At 45.5% G+C, this 19,668-nt stretch overlaps 1 protein-coding gene across 3 annotated transcripts in view; it reads left to right on the top strand.

The window, feature by feature from the left end:
* Nucleotides 1-19,668, top strand: part of ADAMTSL1 (ADAMTS like 1) — a 465,616-nt gene that overhangs the window by 391,000 nt on the left and 54,948 nt on the right. For 2 of the 3 annotated variants that reach the window (XM_081893674.1, XM_081893675.1), the window contains 3 exons: nt 10,393-10,603; nt 15,185-15,364; nt 18,987-19,140. In XM_081893674.1, the coding sequence (XP_081749800.1) occupies nt 10,393-10,603; nt 15,185-15,364; nt 18,987-19,140 (545 nt within the window). The remainder of the gene's footprint in view (nt 1-10,392; nt 10,604-15,184; nt 15,365-18,986; nt 19,141-19,668) is intronic. The other variant, XM_081893676.1, reaches the window with a different exon arrangement.

Raw genomic sequence — 19,668 nt, 5'->3', positions numbered from 1 at the left:
GCAACCCCAGAGTCGGTCACGACTGGACCAAATAGTCAGGGGTCCCTTTACCTTTACTAATCTGAGACAAACAAACTCTCACCTCCTCATCGGCACAAAGAAGCCTTTCTCTTTTCCAATCTTTCATAATTATCAACGTTGATAATCTCTGTTCACAAGAATAGGTCATGGAGAGCTGTCGAAGCTATTCTCCAGCACTCTGTTCGAATGGCAATTATAGATCACAACTAGCCATTGCCTCCAGAATCACTTGATGCTCTTGCTCTCATTTTGGAAAGATATCGATCCATATTCTGTGAATAAATAAATATGATGCTATACTATACTACAATGTACTGTTTAAATGTTTCTATGGTTGCCCTTGAATCTTCACACCACACTTGCCATCCTCTTCTGCCACACCCTTTCAGAACCACTGAGTTAATCCATAGGATGCTTAGTCGACCAAATTCTATCCAAGTGGCAAGAATATTTCTTTCAGAAATAATAATAATAATAAGCAATATTGCTTCACTTTAAGATGGCTTAACAATGTAATACCGTAATTAGAAGGTTCGTCACAGACGCACAATTCTTCCTTTACCACAATGGGAGGCATTTGTATAGAAAGCTGTTTGCTTTTCCTTTGCAATACAGAATTCACAAAAAGTTGGTGATTTAATAAGACCACCTACCCCCACCCCATTACCCCACTGTTACTTTCCTCTGTTTTTAAAACTCTGTTTCCAAAGGTTACTCAATCATTTCCATTCATATAGAAGGATTTGTAAAAACTCTCTCTTTAAAACTGTATATAGACATTTTTGAGTGTATTGGGAGGAGAAAAGACTGGGACAATCATGAAATGGTTACCGAATTTGCAAAAATAGCTCAGTTTATTTATAAAGCAGTCAATAAAAGGAAGTTTGGACTGCTTGGCAGCACCTTTTTATTTTATTGTTATTTTTTTGAGGGGGGGGTCTTAAATATCCAGGTTTTCATTAAATACTTCACTCCTGAAAGTATTTACCATATACCTTAAATTATGGAGGTTTCATTTTTAGGGTGGGAGAGCTGTAGGATCCATCCAAACCCTTATTCAGCAATTCTCCATTATATAGCTCAGTATGGTTTATATATAGAAGTCTTCCTGTTTGGAAACTATTGACCCTGAGCATCTTTCCGGTCACTAAAATAATTAAACAAACGCCCCCTGCATAATTGCATTGATTTCAGTGAGACCCAGGCTGTGCTCATATTGACACTGGGTGAAGCTTACATCAGAAGTCCAACCATGTCTACTCAGAAGTAAGGTCTAGGGAATTCAAGGGGACTCACCCCCAGCTAAGTAGGAATAGGACTGCAGCCTTAGAGTTGCAGCCAGTGCTAGTGCGACTCAGAGTATACCCACTGACGTACTAACTTGGATTCAGTGATTTCAAAGGGTCTACTCTGAGTTGGACTAGCGTTGGAAACAATCTGTAGTTAGGAGCAAAGATGTAAAGAATTGGGTTGAATGAGCACATAGTCAGGCGCACGATTGCAATCCATAGCCTGGGTCTAAGGAAGTTCATGACTTGTTCATGAGAGCCACTGTGGTGTAGTGGTTAAGAGCAGTGGATTCGTAATCTGGTGAACTGGGTTCGCTTCCCTGCTCCTCCACATGCAGCTGCTGGGTGACCTTGGGCTAGTTACACTTCTCTGAAGTCTCTCAGCCCCACTCACCTCACAGAGTGTTTGTTCTGGGGGAGGAAGGGAAAGGAGAATGTTAGCCGCTTTGAGACTCCCTAGGGTAGTGATATAGTGTCATATCAAATCCAAACTCTTCTTCTTCTCTTCTTGTTCCATTTACCTAAGGCAGTGGTTCTCAACCTGTGGGTCCCCAGATGTTGTTGGACTACAACTCCCATCATCCCTGAGCTCTGGCCTTGCTAGCTAGGGGTGATGGGAGTTGTAGTCCAACAACATCTGGGGACCCACAGGTTGAGAAAGGCTGGCCTAAAGGAATTTGGGGCATCTGTTTCTCAAACAGCACAGAGCACACCACACCCAATGAAGGGAATGTCACCGGTAGCTTGAGATATGCAATGCAGACCAATCATTTAGAGCAGGGATGGTGAACTGTGGCCTTCCATATACTGTTGGATGAGAACTCTCAACATCTCTGGCCATGCCAGCTGAGGCCCCAGGTACCTCATCCCGATTTAAAAGGAAAAGGTAAACCATTCTGTAAAACACATCCAGGACTTTAAATACTAAATCAGCCCCATAGATCTTGACCATAATATCCAAAGTATCAATGAGAATGTGAAAAAAGAAAACCTGATCTGGAACTTGTTTTATGTAAATATGTTGTTGTGTTGCCAGAACTTGTGCATGGTAGCAGGGAACTGCAATCCAAGCCTGGTTGTTGTTTAGTCGTTTAGTCGGGTCCGACTCTTTGTGACCCCATGGACCAGAGCATACCAGGCACTCCTGTCTTCCACTGCCTCCCGCAGTTTGGTCAAACTCATGCTGGTAGCCTCGAGAACACTGTCCAACCATCTCGTCCTCTGTCGTCTCCTTCTCCTTTTGCCCTCCATCTTTCCCAACATCAGGGTCTTTTCCAGGGAGTCTTCTCTTCTCATGAGGTGGCCAACGTCTTGGAGCCTCAGCTTCAGGATCTGTCCTTCCAGTGAGCACTCAGGGCTGATTTCCTTAAGAATGGATAGGTTTGATCTTCTTGCAGTCCATGGGACTCTCAAGAGTCTCCTCCAGCACCATAATTCAAAAGCATCAATTCAAGCCTGGTTACAGCTTGTGATTAGTGAGGAGAGGGCTTAACCAGAAATCACTGTTCTGATGAGTCAGTATGCCGAACCTTAGCTTAGGGCGGTACAGCAGCAAAAAGTTTGGGGGAAGATTAGCATGGCTACAAATTCCTCTCTGGGAGCCCACAAATTTGCACAGTTCTGCAAAGCCAATGATTGGTATTGTGTGTCATGTGAGCCAGTCATTGAGAATAACTCGCATAGTAAAAATAGCATTCTACCTTATTGGTTTATACATTAAGCAAATGGACATAGTATTATTTTTTATGGCTTTTTCATGGACAATTGCAAGTGGGGAAAATCTAATTTGTCAACCAGGTGATTTATTGTAGATTATTTGTCCAACTCTTAACAGGATGTGACACCTGGTTTTCCACAATGGGTCATTTTTCTCTGGGTGATCCTTATGGAAACTGTAATTCCTCATCCTTCACAACATCCATCATGCCATATATCACTGCCTCCTTTTTATTCGTTTATAATTACTGAATCTTCATGGCACATACTGGCTTCATTCTAAAGTGTTTTGCACAAAGGAGTTTTCTTCATTCTTATTCCTATTTTTTGCACACATGGATGTTCACCTCTTCACCTGAAACCTCTAAGGCAAAATTTATTTATAGAAGGCTATCTGAAACAGTTTAATTGAAAGACAATAAATCAGTCAGCAGGGGCTGTCTGTCTATCTCTCTGTCTCATATCACTGCTCTGATTGCACCCGCGGCAATTTAAAAAGCTGTGAGTGAAACTGCCTTAGAATGCAATCACTGCAGTGATCATCATTGCATGGCGAGTTCCCGCCCCCCCCCCCAGTGGAAATAAAGACACATGACACAATTATTAAGGTTAAAGGGCTAAATAAGGCCACAACTTTATTGGTTACAGGTGATGAGCGGTATTGGCTTAGGCATTGGTCCTAATCGACTATATCCAACTCCAGCCTGTCTGCTTGAAATCCAGGAAGGGTTAACCACCAGTAGGGGGAGTCCTGCTGATGCACATCAACTAGGAACTCCCCCAGGGTCACTGCTCAGGGGCGTGCCTTAGGCCCTCACCTCCCTAGGCTTTGGACAGGGCTACGCCCCTCAGAATCCTTTATCGGGATACCCTTCAATATGCTGGGCAGGTGATGACACTTCCTCTCCTCTTCCATCTACAGAACAATACCAATGCCTAACCACCAATACCAAGAAAGTTGTGACGATTTGCTACGAGGTAGGCGAAAACCAAGTATCTGGTGCCAATTTGCCAAGTGGAAAAATTCCTACTAGGCACCTCAACGGCGACCAACCAAGGTCCATAGCAAGGTCAAGGAACAAAACCTTATAGGGCGGGAGGGTGGGAAACAGGAATAGCTGGTAGGTGGCAAAAGAGGGCGATCCCCAGCCGTGCCTGCCTTAAATAGGGCAGGCCACGCCCCCAGAGCCAGCCGATTGGCTGGCCAGGGGGTGACGCGACCGGGAAGTCCCCCAATTGTGCGGGGGCTGGGCCGTGAAGCCTGCAATCCCACCTCCTCTGCAGGGCGGAAGTGGCTTTGCCAAGTTTCTTCACATTTTTGTTTCCCATTATTCATAGTTTCAGGAACTCCTTATCTGTGCCCCACGCAGTGAGTTCTATAACTGCAACCTCAGGTAGCAGTGGCCTGTGTGTGGCGAGTGGACCCATGGAGCCACCTTCCTGACACCAGCATTGCTGCAGCTTACCTGGGCAGGGCGGGAGGCAAGGAAACAGTCAGGGATGTGTGGCCATACCACCAAAGCCAGCCTGGTAGCACTGCCCATGCAAACCAAACCTCACTGTTATCCTGCCTCTCCCCATTCAGGAAGCTGCAGCAAGAGGGCGGCTCCACATCTCTGGGCCAGCGGGGGGATACTGTAGATAGTTCAGGTCCACATATGCAAATAAGGGATTGAAAGTGATGTTCAGTCATTGGATAGTTACAGAAAATGGTTACTGTTGCTTTCTAGTGGAGCTCTATATAAGCAGGCTGGCTGAACCCTTCAGTTCAGTTCTATTCTGGCCTGTGAATAAACAAGAGCTGTTTGAAGAATTGCTGTGTCGTCTGATATGTTCACCCACAACTTAACAGGGGCCTTCCTAAGTTTGTTATGAAGAGGCAAGCCGCGGCCACACAGGAGAGGCCGATTGGTAACTCACAGCACCTGGTGGCAAGATCTGGTAAGGGATATAAGGTCAGCATTTCCCTTCAGCTCTTTGCCACAGCAACACGCTCCTTGCCTTGCTGTGTTTGGTTCCTTGACTCCTCGGACCCCTGCCTTCGTGACTCCTTGATCCTCAGATCCCTGCCTTTGTGACTCCTTGATTCTTGACCCTCGGACCCTTGACTTCTTGACTCCCAGCTCTCTGATACTCAGACTCTTGGCTTCCCTACTTCTGGCTTCTGGACTCCTGTTCCTGCTCCCACCCCGCCATCTTGCCCCCGGTCCTGACGTCCCCAGCCAGGACTTTGTTTGCCCATGAACCAGACCATGACAATCTCTGCCTGGCCATGCAATCTGCGCCAGTTCTCGGGGAAGAACCTTCTGGATCTAGGCTACTTCCACCCACCGAGGCAGGCTGTTGGCTCATTCTGGATAGGAAGGAAGACGAGAGGGTTTGCTTTGCTTGAGCAACTAGGTCTATTTGAGCTTTAGCATGCCTAGTGCAGGCATAGGCAAACTCGGCCCTCCAGATGTTTTTGGCCTACAACTCCCATGATCCCTAACTAACAGGACCAGTGGTCAGGGAAGGTGGGAATAGTAGTCCCAAAACATCTAGAGGGCCGAGTTTGCCTATGCCTGGTCTAGTGTTTCTGCTCCTCTTCTCATCTTGGCTCCTGGGTTGTTCTCCAGTCAGGCCTTTCTGGTGTGCCTTTTCCTGACTGCTCTTTGCCTGATTGCTCTCTGGTCCTGATTCCCTGTCCCAAACTCCAGACTCTCTCCAGGCTGAGTATTCAAGATGCCTCGGGTCTTTGTGTCGTAGCTACAATTCTATGGGAAGGAGCCAAATGCAGGCAAGAAACAATCCTTGTAGAGATGCTCAGGACAGAACTAGCAGAGCAGCTTGGAAGACATTTGACTGCTGCTTTAAACGGAATTCCAGGGTCTAGTTATCTGACTTTTCCCCATAAGGGCTAGAGAAACATTCTGCATGACAGCACTCCGTCATACTGCAAGTGTGTCCTCTTCTACATGTGATTTAGAATCAGGAGAAGGACCTTGCAGTCCCATGATAACATTGGTTCACACCATGAGTTTCACTTGACATTATGGCAGAGAAGAGAGTTTGCCCCTCTGCCTTCCTCTTTTCTTGGAACAGTGGATTGAGCGCATTTCTGTTTTTCAACCATCTAAAGACCGTGCGTAAGCAAGGAGCCTTCTGCTCCTGGCCTTTTTGCACACTTGTAGAAGCTGAAACCCTTTTAGATAGCTGCTTGTGGTTAAAAGACATAATCGCATTCCAGCAGTTATGTGGCAGGTCTGGAGATGTGCTTAGTGCTTTCAACAGTTGCCCTTGGGGGGTAAATGAGTGGCTTCTAGCCAGCTCCTCCTGCAGTTTTGATTTATCTGCATGCCAAATTTCCATAGGAAACAATGGCAAAGAACCACCGTTCTGCTGCTGCTGCTGTTCCTGGTGCTTCTTAGGGTAGCAAAGAGAGTACTGCAGACCACAATCCTGCAGCCGTTCGTTGTGGGTTTATAAATTGACAATTTGGAAACAGAGGTCAGAGCCAAGAATTTTAAGTTGGTCTTTCATCTAGAGAACAGCTAGAGTTCCCTATGCTTTTGCAAAGTTTTAACTACGACCACTTACTAAAGGTAGAGTCATACCACCTGATCATCTGCTTCCTCCTCCTCCTCCAGTCACTTTGCATCAGATAATCTCTCTTGCACACGTGATTCTGAAACATGCTAGGCTTGCACAACCAAACCTATATGCCTGCGACCATTTAGAAGATTGGATCCTCCAATTTTGTGGATTCTCCCTTTCACTGCAGTTTCAGTCGAACATAATTTTTGTTCAAAGATTTGCTCCTAAAAATCCTCGTTCATGTGCATGTTTATGATGGAAACAGAGGGAAAACTGGTTACGATGCCTTACAGTCATGCCTACTACTTCGCTAAATCAGGAAACTGTTTAAAAGTCCCCCTTTCTTTCTTCGATTTCAGCTCTACTTAGAAAAAACCAAACATTTTAAAAGGCTACAGGATTTATTTCCATCCAAAGTTAAAAAATAGGATTTTTTTTAAAAAAAACTTGCGAACTTTTATTATTATTATTAAAGAAGCCAAATAAAGGATGCATTCCTTCTTATGGCCTGCTAGGCTGCTCATTGCCAACATGAATGCTGAGCATTTATTCCATGGATAAACAATGAGCTGCTGGAGGTAACTGGAAAACCTCCCACTCCAGAAGAATAAACTTTGGCAAGTGTTGCAATAAGCTCTGCATTGAAATAGACCTCCAAAGAAGAGACAAAAGGCAGGGTTTTATTTTGGGTTTTGGGTCTTGTTTTGTTTTTTACCACCAAGTACTCTGAATACCTCTAAGGTGTGCCAAGCACGGAGGGTAGCCGATATGTCATTATTAATTCTGACTGACAACTTCGTGGGACCTGTAATTCAACGTTCGTGTATCAAGCAGACTTGCTCTGAATTAGATTAAATGGCGGCCGGGTGCCATTGCTGTCCTACAGAAAAGTGGTGATAGCAGCCCCCTCGTTTATCATAACTTAGGCAATGCTCATAAAGTCCCTTGGCCTTCAAATAGCCTTATTAAGGTCAGTAAATAAGATTCTGGGAGAGAGCTGGTGTATATTCACAGGGCTGCCTCTCCAGGATGCCCTGACATATGCTGGGTCCGGCGCTATTTTCCTCCCTTGTCCTCATATACAGTTGTACCTCAGGTTACAGCCGCTTCAGGTTGTGTTTTTTCAGGTTGCGGACCGCCAAAACCCGGAAGTACTGGAACGAGTTACTTCCAGGTTTCGGCGGTCGCGCATGCTCAGAAGTGCTAGATCACACTTTGTGCATGCACAGAAGTGCCAAATCGCAACCCACTCGTGCACAGACATAGGTTGTGAACGCTGCAGGTTGCGAACGTGCATCCCACACGCATCACGTTCACAACCCGAGCATCCACTGTAATGGCAATGGCGCCCACCTGAGAGGTGCCGGAACTGAGTTCTGACTGAACGAAAGCCTTGGCTGGTTCTCTTTGTCTCTCTGGTTCAAGGTGAGCTGCTCTCACACCTTCTCTTTCTGAAGAGGCACAAAAAAAGGACCCAACCCAACTGTGTGAAGTACATGACAGTGTGAAGTGAAGAAAAGAAAATAGACCATCATGAGGGTGCAGAACATCATATCAGGGTAGCAGGGCAGGGGAAGGGAAGTTCACAAGCATTATGTTTTCTAGGTCGCAACATTTCACTCAGTCACAATAATTTAAGGAATAGGCAGCTTAAGGATTGCGGCCAACATGGTCCTGTTTAGTTGTGCTCTCTCACAAAAAGCAGCTGTAATCTGCCAATCTCTCATTGAGAAATGGAATAGTTATATTAATGATGCTAGGCCGAGAACAAGTCAATAGGTTAAAAAAATGGCATTGTGATACAGGTATTCATTGTGCAGTTGTGCCCATGTATGTATATGCACACGGGTGGCACTGTGGGTTAAACCACAGAGCCTAGGACTTGCCGATCAGAAGGTCAGCGGTTCGAATCCCCGCGACGGGGTGAGCTCCCGTTGCTCGGTCCCTGCTCCTGTCAACCTAGCAGTTCGAAAGCACGTCAAAGTGCAAGTAGATAAATAGGTACCGCTCCAGCAGGAAGGTAAACGGCGTTTCCGTCCGCTGCTCTGGTTCACCAGAAGCGGCTTAGTCATGCTGGCCACATGACCTGGAAGCTGTATGCCGTCTCCCTCGGCCAATAAAGCGAGATGAGCGCCGCAACCCCAGAATCAGTCACGACTGGACCTAATGGTCAGGGGTCCCTTTACCTTTACCTATGGATATGCACACCATAATTTTTTGCCATCAGCAACACATTGCAAGGTTAACCATTTCAAATTTAAACCTCAAATCCTGGCCAGCAACATTCAGAATGCAAACACGGTACAATGGAGGATGTAATCTGCTCTGTGTCTGAGTTGCATGCTGGGTGCAATCTGCATCCAGCAAATAGACTACATCTGTACTGGAACATTTCATTTTCATTTCACTTTTAATTTGCGTACTGCCTTTCTATCTTATTATTCACAAGGCGAAGAAACAACAAAATAGACAGCCAAGGTCACACACGTTAATAACAATCTGATCCAATTACAAAAAAAGCCACAATAACTTTAAAATAAACAACTTATATCAAATAAAGCAATATTCAATAAGCCATTAGAACATAATGGTAAACAGTGAAATTAAATATCAGCAAATAGTAATTAAACAGTTTACACTTAACAAATGCAATAAGGAATTACTACAGTGTGATCAATAAAAATGGTGGCCAGTCACAATGCATAAAACACCACAAAGTCATGTAAAAGGACCAAGTTGAAAAACAAGGACACATAACTTATAAAGTTATTTTAAATATATATACCCCTGAGCTCCTCTTCTCTCTTCCCAGCTACTTCTGCTGTTCTCAATGTCATGTTCTGGGAGAGGCTCCTAGGGCTGGAGGGTGGGGCAAAGCAGGTGGCAAAGCCATTGCCTGATGATGATGATGATAAATAAATAAATTATTTATTTATTTATACCCTGCCCATCTGGCTGGGTTTCCCCAGCCACTCTGGGCGGCTTCCAACAGAAGATTAAAAATACATTAAAACATCAGACATTAAAAACTTCCCTAAAAAGGGCTTCCTTCAGATGTCTTCTACAAGTCAGATAGTTGTTTATTGCCTTGACATCTGGTGGGAGGGCGTTCCACAGGGCGGGCGCCGCTACCAAGAAGGCCCTCTACCTGGTTCCCTGTAACCTCACTTCTTACAGGGAGGGAACCGCCAGAAGGCCCTCAGCACTGGACCTCAGTGTCCGGGCTGAAAGATGGTGGTGGAGACGTTCCTTCAGGTATATCGGACTGAGGCTGTTTAGGGCTTTGAAGGTCAGCACCAACACTTTGAATTGTGCTCGGAAACGTACTGGGAGCCAATGATGAACAGAAAGTCTCTCTCCCCTCACAGTTCTTCCTCTGGAGCAGCTCTCTTATGAAGACTCCCAGTCCGATGGCACAGTAATACCATCCCCTGGGGAGCTGCACATGTACCACCTTCCAAGATTCCACAGCCTTTCTCAAATAACCAGTAGACTCCTTTTTGTGTTTGCCTCTGTAAGCGGCCATCCTGGGTTTGTGTAAAAACGTCTGCATGACTGGATCTAGGTAAGAGTTGTGACCGTTTCTTTTTTGCCTCTGGCCTTGCCCACCGGGGGCAGAGGTGCCCGGAAGGGAACGCAGCCTTCTGCCCCACTCCTGGTGTATAGGATTGTAGCATTAGGCAGGATCCATTCCAGAGTTTTTCACGCAGAGCGAAAAGGCAGGCAGATTGGTAGGAGGTTTGGGAAACTTGTTTTGATGCAGTGGTTTCCGCTTCTCGGCTTTTCCCCTCAGGTGGGAGACGGGGCAGTGGAGCTCCTGTAGCCTCACCTGCGGCGTAGGACTGCAGACCCGAGACGTCTTCTGCTCTCACCTCCTCTCGCGAGAAACCAACGAGACGGTGATCTTGGCAGACGGGCTGTGCCACAAGCCCCAGCCCATCCAGGTGCAAGCCTGCAATCGTTTCGACTGCCCCCCATCCTGGTACCTCTCGGAGTGGCAACAGGTAAGTAATGTCTTTCATTCAGTGAACCAAGGCATGAAGTTTCCTCCACTTCCGCAACAAACAGGGAAGATGCAAATTCTGAACCCCATCAAAGATCAACACCAGGGGTAGGCAACCTAAGGCCCATGGGCCAGATGTGACCCAATCGCCTTCTCAATCTGGCCCACGGATGGTCCGGGAATCAGCGAGTTTTTACATGAGTAGAATGTGTCCTTTTATTTAAAATGCATCTCTGGCTCCCTCCCTCTCTAGCATCAGACAGCAAAGAGAGAGAAAACAGGACAATAGTCCCACTTCACGGAACACAATAACACAAACATCCTGTCTCCGTCACTTCCCACTTTGTGGAGTCAAAATATACACTGTCATGTGAAAGACAACAATCCCATGACTGCAATCATGGAGCAGGAATTCTAACAGTTTTTACATGAGTAGAATGTGTGCTTTTATTTAAAATGCATCTCTGGGTTATTTGTGCAGCCTGCCTGGTGTTTTTGTCAGGAGCTCGGCCTACACTCAAGTAGGACCCTGGCAGAGACACATGCCCGACTGGCATGTTCTCTCCCTCCTGGTCTTTCATTCGGGAGCTTCAAAAGCTTTCTTCAGCCCGAACGTCACAGCGACCGATGCCAACCGACACCGGCACACTTAGGGATCCACAGAGTTTGCGCATCATGCATGATGGACCTCAGCAACTCAGTATTTGGGCTAATCTACTTTATTTACATATAAACACACATGGAGCACTGCAACATGGCAGCAAAGAGAGAAAAAACAGGACAATAGTCCCACTTCACGGAACACAATAACACAAACATCCTGTCTCCGTCACTTCCCACTTTGTGGAGTCAAAACATACACTGTCATGTGAAAGACAACACTCCCATGACTGCAATCATGGAGCAGGAATTCTATCAGTTTTTACATGAGTAGAATGTGTGCTTTTATTTAAAATGCATCTCTGGGTTATTTGTGGGGCATAGGAATTCATTCATATTTTTTTCAAAATATAGTCCGGCCCACCACATGGTCTGAGGGATGGTGGACCGGCCCATGGCTGAAAAAGGTTGCTAACCCCTGATCAACACAGTCTCTCATTTCTGCTTTGATTTTGAGGCAAGCCCACTGCCCCCATAGACACCCTCTTTGGCTGCCCCACTGACATGAGGTAAACCTCACTCTGGGAAGTTCATTGTATCTACTGCCGTTTTTTACATGAATACAATATTTTAGCTACAAGCCTTACCACTCTTCTTCGCTGTGGCTTTGAGTTCTCATAAGGAAGGATGGTCCGAATTATATTTTATTTATTTATTTAATAAAGCTTTAATGTTCTTGGCAGAAGAACTCCTGAGATAACCATCAGCATGTTTAACATTTTGAGTGATTAAAAATACATCCTTATAAATTCAAGTCTTTATTTTTAAAACGTTCCATATTTGGGATAAAGCTGTGAGGGTGTTTACCTTGTTTTGAGGGGTTATCTCCTCTCCGTGCTTCCCATCCCAAAGAAAATGGTATCAGAATTCATTTTTATAAGCCCCGGTAAACATCTCTTTTGCAGAAAGTGGCTGCAAAGGGTTGCATCAATAAATCTTTTTCTATCTTCGCTTTACTGCTGAAGGGAAGGGACTTTTAATAGAACAAACCATGGCTCACTTTTCAGAATATCTATTAAAGTTCCTTGGGCTGACATGTCCCAGAACATTTTTAAAGGCTTCTTTCCCCTCTCCTGCCCCTTCAAAACTGTTTCTCCCAGTATTTTTGGAAGAAAGGGGGGGACCTTCTGAATGCAGCAATTAGAATGCTTTAGGATCCAACAGTAACCATTAAAGTTTTGGAAAGCATGATTCCTTTTTCCTTCTGCATCTGTTTGGTCTCAATGCCTAACAATGCAAGTGAACAATTCCAAGTAGAAAATAACTGCTTACGAGATATTAACTTGTCCATAGAAGGGAGTTATAATCACTGTTAATTTTGGCACATTTCAGACAACTGGTGAATTAGTGCTCTGTGAATGACAGTCCACATAATGCAGCATTTCAGTAGTGAGACTCTTGCCCTGCTGTATACAATATGTTGTTACTGTCACTGTTTTTTAGTCGCTTTGCTTACAAAAGTTTAAAGTTGTAAAGCTTTGGGTGTTTATTTACCTTTTGCTGTTGCAAATACAGTGGAACCTCGGCTCCTGAACGCCTTGGGAGCCAAATGTTCCGGCTCCCAAATGATCGGAAACTGGAAGCGATTGTTCCGGTTTTTTAATGTTCTTTGGAAGCCGAGCGTCCGGCACGGCTTCTGATTGGCTGCAGGAAGCTCCTGAAGCCAATCGGAAGCCATGCCTTGGTTCCCGAACCGTTTCAGGAGCCGAACGGACTCCAGGAACAGATTACGTTTGGGAACCAAGGTTCCACTGTAGTTTGTTGAGGTTTTCTTTTTCACAAAATTATGCTGCAGTCGACAGCCCCCTCCTTCATATCTCCCTCCCGTTAACCCTCGTCACATACCCAAACATACTGATGCACCCACCCAGTAATTCTAGTTAATATATATGCTACAGATACAAACAGTACAGGGGAACAGAAAAAGGGGATAAATAAATGTGTCAAAGATACATTAATAATAGCAACAACAATATAAATAATGCAGCTGCAATTCATAATAATGCAAGGACAAAGAAAGAAAAGAAATCTCATCTGTGTGCCTCCCTTTGTTTACTGCTCTAGGTACTACTCAGCGAATAATTCTAAAAACTAGCCCCAAATAATTTGAAAGCTCCTTTTGTGTTTCACAAAGCAGAACCTGTTCGTGTGTTGTATGTGTGTTTTGTCTGGTAGATTGGATAGCGAAGTACCTATGCACACACACCTGTGCGTTAAAACACCCTTATGGGAGACTGTAGCATCCTAAAGCATCAGAAAGAGCCTGTTGTTGTGGGTAGGTCTATCTCCCATATCATGTCAGCCCCTGCCAGACATTTTGTAAATGGTTTAGCTATAATGTCAAAGGGACTGTAGGGACAAGCACACAACGCGACTCCTCCTTCATGTCTGTTTTCATTGCCTTCCAACTCACAGTTCATTATGCTCATTGTCATATGTAGGACATTGAGCTGGTTCACAAGTACAGGCTTAGACATCCCTTTTATTTCTCACTGCTTGCTGACCTCACAATTGAATATGTGAACGGACTCCATTGAGTAGTTCTCTCATTCGCTTGATCTCACGCTCTTTAATTGGGAACCAAAAAGGATATCAGCATGCAAAACCAAGATTGTAGGAAGTTTTTTATCAGAGGAAATATGAATGTGATAAGTCATCCCAAGGATCAGCATACAAATCACTAATTGGTATTAGCCAACTGACAGGTACAAATAGAATAATAATAATAATAATAATAATAATAATAATAATAATAATAAAAAATTATTTATATCCCGCCCTCCCCAGCTGAAGCCGGGCTCAGAGCGGCTAACAACATTAAAATGATACAACATTCTAAAATCATTCCATTACAAAATCAGTTCAAATCAGATTAATGGCAACCATTGTGCTAGAGTTCTGTGAAGATTGCCAAAGGAGGGGGTCAGGCTGTGCCCTTGCCAAAGGCCTGGTGGAACAGCTCTGTCTTGCAGGCCCTGCGGAAAGATGTCAAGTCCCACAGGGCCCTGGTCTCATGTGACAGAGCGTTCCACCAGATCGGGGCCACAGCCGAAAAAGCCCTGGCTCTGGCTGAGGCCAGCCTAACCTCTCTGTGGCCCAGGACCTCCAATATGTTTTTGTTTGAAGACCGTAAGGTCCTCTGTGGGACATACCAGGAGAGTATGGAACCAGTTTCAACTTACTTTTGGGAACCTAACATGGTACCTTGGATTTTGGACTCCAACTCCCAATAGCCCCAGCCAGTATGGTGGAAGTTGCAGTCCACAACATGGGCACCATGTTCTTTAACCTGGTGGTTTGTGCATAAAAAGAAATGCTAGAAGCAGGGCCTCACTGGCCTCATTGGGTTAAGTGAATCTCTATACAAGTTTATAATCTAGTTCCTGGCCTGCATGAATGTATGCAGGAGAAGATTTAGCTTAAAGAGGGAGGGAGATGTAGTTCATTAGAAATTAATCTAACATACTTACATTGACTCCAATAACCCTCCCCTTTTATTTTTGGAAGCAGTGCTCACAGCAGTCACCAAGAGTCATAAAAATAAAGGACTATGTGGTTTAGTAGTTTATTATATTAACCTTGCAAACCAATTATTTAGGGAGCTGCGGATTGAAGACCCAGGGTATAGCTTTCCCATGAATTAAAATTTGGTGGGGGTGGTGGATTAGACTGTGGAGTTAGGCTGGGCCTGGTGTTGAACAGAGGGTTTTCTGAGCAAAGAGAGCGCCAAAGGACAGCTCCACTTCTGCTGTTTGTTTAACTTACACTCTTCTCACAAGTAGGCTGTATGTAATGGCTGCCATCTCACATGCAGTCAGGTTGCTCCCATTCACTTCAGTTGTGATTCAAGCGACCTGATGCATGGCAGTTGCTGCAAATGTCAGCAAGCTCTGAGGCCTCTGCCGCTTCTGTTGTCCTCCAGTGTTCACAGACGTGCGGGGGTGGCCTTGAGAAGCGGGAAGTGCTCTGCAAGCAGCGCATGGCCGATGGGAGTTTCCTGGAGCTTCCAGAAACATTCTGCTCCACTTTGAGGCCCGCCTCCCAACAAGCCTGCCAAAATGAGGACTGTCCCGCTGAGTGGCTTCTTTCAGACTGGACGCAGGTATGAGGTAGCAGTAGAAAACAAAAACAAACAAACCGCAGCCTTGGGTGTCTCTAGCACTGGGTAGCCAATCGGGTACCCTCCAGATGTTTGGGACTGTGAATACCAGTATATCTGAAGGAGCTTCCCCACCCCCATCATTCTGCCTGGACACTGAGGTCCAGTGCCGAGGGCCTTCTGGTGGTTCCCTCACTGCGAGGAGCCAAGTTACAGGGAACCAGGCAGAGGGCCTTCTCGGTGGTGGCACCCACCCTGTGGAACGCCCTCCCACCAGATGTCAAAGAGAACAACTACCTGACTTTTAGAAGACATCTGAAGGCAGCCCTCTTTGGGGAAGCTTTTAATGTTTGATGTATTTTAATATTCTGTTGGAAGCCACCCAGAGTGGCTGGGGAAGCTCAGCCAGATGGGCGGGGTATAACTAATAAATTATTATTATTATTGTTGTTGTTATTATTATTATTATTATTATTATTATTATTATTATTATTATTACCATCAGCTCTAGGCAGGATAACACAGGAAGTCGTGGGCATCTAATGAAGCAGAATGCTGGAAGATTCAGGATGGATAAGATTGCATTGCATAGTTGAACAATGGCACTTGCTCCTCCACAGGGACACTAACTTCTGGGGGCCCAGGAACCCACAGAAAAAAAAATCTGTGGGTGCCCCGCCTCCATACCCACCCCCGCCGCTGTGCACTGGCTGCCAGGTTCAAAGTCGTCTTCTGTGTCCTCCCTAGGGGGCTCTTGGGCAGAAGGCTGCCCCCACTCTTCCTCATCCAGCCAGCCCCTGACATCTAGCTTTGTCCCCATCCTCTTCCCTGATGAGTTCTTCAAGGGCAACACTGAAACTAAGGAGAAGGGAGCTGACTGGCAGTGCCAGCCTGTAGGCAGGTTGTAAGGAGAAAAGCAGGTAGGTTGGGGCTAACCGAAGGCAGGCTGAGGTTGGTTGGGCAGTGCATTTGCCCTCAGTGACCAGCCTTCACTGAATGGATGGGGTCAAATAGGTCTCCCTTTTCCCATGATGTTCTTCCTGGAAGTTGTGAGGTGTATTCTCCTAGTAGCCCTAGTACACCTGGCTGGTGGTAGAGACCCCAGTGTGCTTTGCTGAAGGGATGCTGTGTGTTGACATTTCCATTTGGAACATCTTTGCAGAACCTCCATAATAAGAGTTGGAGATGGTGGCTTGTAAATTCAGGACTTCACCATGTGCATTCTAGGTGGCAGGTGAGGGAGGGAGTGATAGTTCGTCCTGGTGCTCAGGTTATTTACACAGAGGTACGGATTCATTGGTTGCTAGTTCATTGGATCTATACTTATGCAAAACCAGCCTTGGTCTAGTATACCTGAAGGAGCATCTCCACCTCCATCGTTCAGCCCAGACACTGAGGTCTAGCGTTGAGGGCCTTCTGGCGGTTCCCTTTTTTCAATTCTGATCAAAGCTGGTTTGAGGGGAATGAATCAAAATGCAGTATTTCATTTGAAAATGTAGGATAGATACAGGTGGTGGTGAATACCATGAGTGCATGGCTTCCTAGACCAGCAGAATAACCTAACATGTGTACACAGCCTTATCTTCTCTCTAAGGAACCACCTGACAAGCCTCGTAATATAGAATACTCAGGCTGCAAAAGGGCACCTGCCAACTTCAATTTTGCGTAAAGCACTGCTCTAGTCTTGTTTAATGATCCACAACCAAACACATCTACACTTTGGGTTTGACATTATCGAGTGATTGCAGAGAGAGAGGCTTTCAGGTAAGGGATGTCTGGAGCACCTAATAATAATAATAATAATAATAATAATAATAATTTTTGCAACCCGCCCAACTGCCTGGGTTGCCCCAGCCACTCTGGGCAGCTTCCAACATATATAAAAGCATATTGCTTAATCCTAAAACCAAGTAGGTGTTCTTCTCCTTGCCACTGCCAACCCCTCTTTCACTCAAGGAGAAAGTTAATAGCTTCGTCGATGAAAGAAACCCGTCGTGCCAGGATGTGTTTGTGTGTGTGTGTGTTGTAGAGGAAGCTTAACTAATTGATAATGATCTATCCTGCCAAATAAATAGATTGTATAATGCAATCAGCTGCTAGGACATGCACCCATTATGGGGCTAAAGCAGGCATTCTACCCGCCCCCCAGGCAGTCATTTTGCTCATCAAAATGTACGTAAAAACCTACACAACTTTCTGCATAATGGCATTTATATTATTTTTCAAAAGGGGGCTGTTTTCTTCTACACCAGATAACGTTTTGGTGTGTCTCTCCCACCCCCCTTTTTTACACCTATAACCATCCTTGCACGAATATTAGAAAGTTATATTTCATAGCCCTGATTCAACAAGAGCCATTTATTTATGTGGTGCAGACACAGCAAGGGCAAGCAGAGCAAACCTGGACCCAGATACTCGCAGCTGCTACTGGATCTGCACATAGAGTTTATAATACTGCATCTGTAACCATGTGCACAGGGCTCAAAGGAAGGAAAGCCCCTTTGCTCAAGAATGCAGGTCCTTCATTGGAGATGAGATGGGCCCTTCCATCTGTCTTATGATTCAGATAGCTCTTGGTTATCTGGGGCCACAGCTTTTGGTAATTATTAATACCCGTGCCTTACTTGCCACATGCCCACCCTGCCTTGTGCAAGGCTGAACCTGAATTGGGGTCCATGTGAGCATCATGTCTGCTTCTCCCTCCCTCCCACTCGCTGTTGCCATGTTAGTCATTAGCCACTTCCAGGAACAGCACCGCAAGCAAAAAACATAAGAGGCAGCATTGGAGTTCTTTGCAGATGTTGGCAAGAGTGCAGGCCTGTTAAGTTGCCTGCATATGATTTACACCAAAGCGATCCTGTGTATTCCATAGTCTGCCCACTGGAGTACCTAACTTTTCCTGAAGACAGAATGGTGAGAAGCGAAGGAATGGGAACCTGTCTTCTTATGCCAGCATGGGTAGGACTTCCCATGTTCAGACGGCTGCAAGGAGGCAGCTGTGACTATGCATGCTTGGTTTGAACAACAGCCACATGATGTCTTCCCATATTATTTTCCCATTTAATCCGCATTTACAGCTTCCATGGAAAATCCAGTTGTTATGTACTGAGCTTGGATCCTAGAATGCAACAACTGGATTGGCCTGCAGGAAAAGCCCAGTCAGGCTCCAGGAGGGAAGCAGAATCAGCCAATCACAACCCATTGTGTAAATAATGTATATAAAGCCTGAGGTTTTGGGGAAATTCATTCACTGTTTACAAGCTGCAATAAAGAGCATGAAATCACTACGCAACTCCGAGTATATTTCACCAATTAAAACAAACAACCAAAACCATGAACAGTGCATCTGGATTAAAGTGGTGGGTGGAGACAGAGAACACCATTATCACAAGGTTGATGTTTTGCGGATACTGTGAAATCCTTACATGTATGAGCATTACCAAGTCCACAAAAATCTGCAAAGGGGAGTTCCCTTCTGTACAGAGTAATGCACCCTAATATTTTAAATCATAGTGGCCACAGGAAGAGATTATAGTCCGTGCACCCAGCTGCCTCCAGCCCTTTTCTCTGCACCTCTTTGTCTTTTAACATGTGACCTTCCTAATCAGCTCCTTTTTGTGCCTAGTGTTCTGTGAGCTGTGGTGAGGGAACCCAGAAGCGAAATGCTATTTGCAGGAAAATGCTAAACACCGGGCTTTCTGCCATCATCAATTCATCGCTGTGCCCACCCTTGCCGTTCTCATCATTGGTCAGGCCATGTGCAGTAGCAACCTGTGCAAGTGAGTATAGAAAAGCAACTGGGGTGGGTGGGAATTCTGAGGGTTTGTGACATCTCTGTGACCAAACAGGAGTTTGTAGAGCCCTTTACTCGGTAACAATTTACTGCAAAGCACCTGGAAGTTTGGGACACGGGTGGCGCTGTGGGTTAAACCACGGAGCCTAGGACTTGCCGATCAGAAGGTCGGTGGTTCGAATCCCTGCGACGGGGTGAGCTCCCATTGCTCAGTCCCAGCTCCTGCCAACCTAGCAGTTCGAAAGCATATCAAAGTGCAAGTAGATAAATAGGTACCACTCCGGCAAGAAGGTAAACGGTGTTTCCGTGCGGTGCTCTGGTTCGCCAGAAGCAGCTTAGTCATGCTGGCCACATGACCCGGAAGCTGTATGCCAGCTCCCTCGGCCAATAAAGCGGGATGAGCACCGCAACCCCGGAGTCGTCCGCGACTGGACCTAATGGTCAGGGGTCCCTTACATGCCTCACTGGTTATAATCAGACTTAATTTGAACTAACTGCATCCACACTTTCACCC

The sequence above is a fragment of the Podarcis melisellensis genome (assembly GCF_964234715.1).
Source record: "Podarcis melisellensis genome assembly, chromosome: 17".
In the NCBI taxonomy this organism is placed as follows: Eukaryota; Metazoa; Chordata; class Lepidosauria; order Squamata; family Lacertidae; genus Podarcis; species Podarcis melisellensis.
Note: the sequence above shows the minus strand (reverse complement) of the source record. Positions and strands in the feature narration are given on the sequence as shown.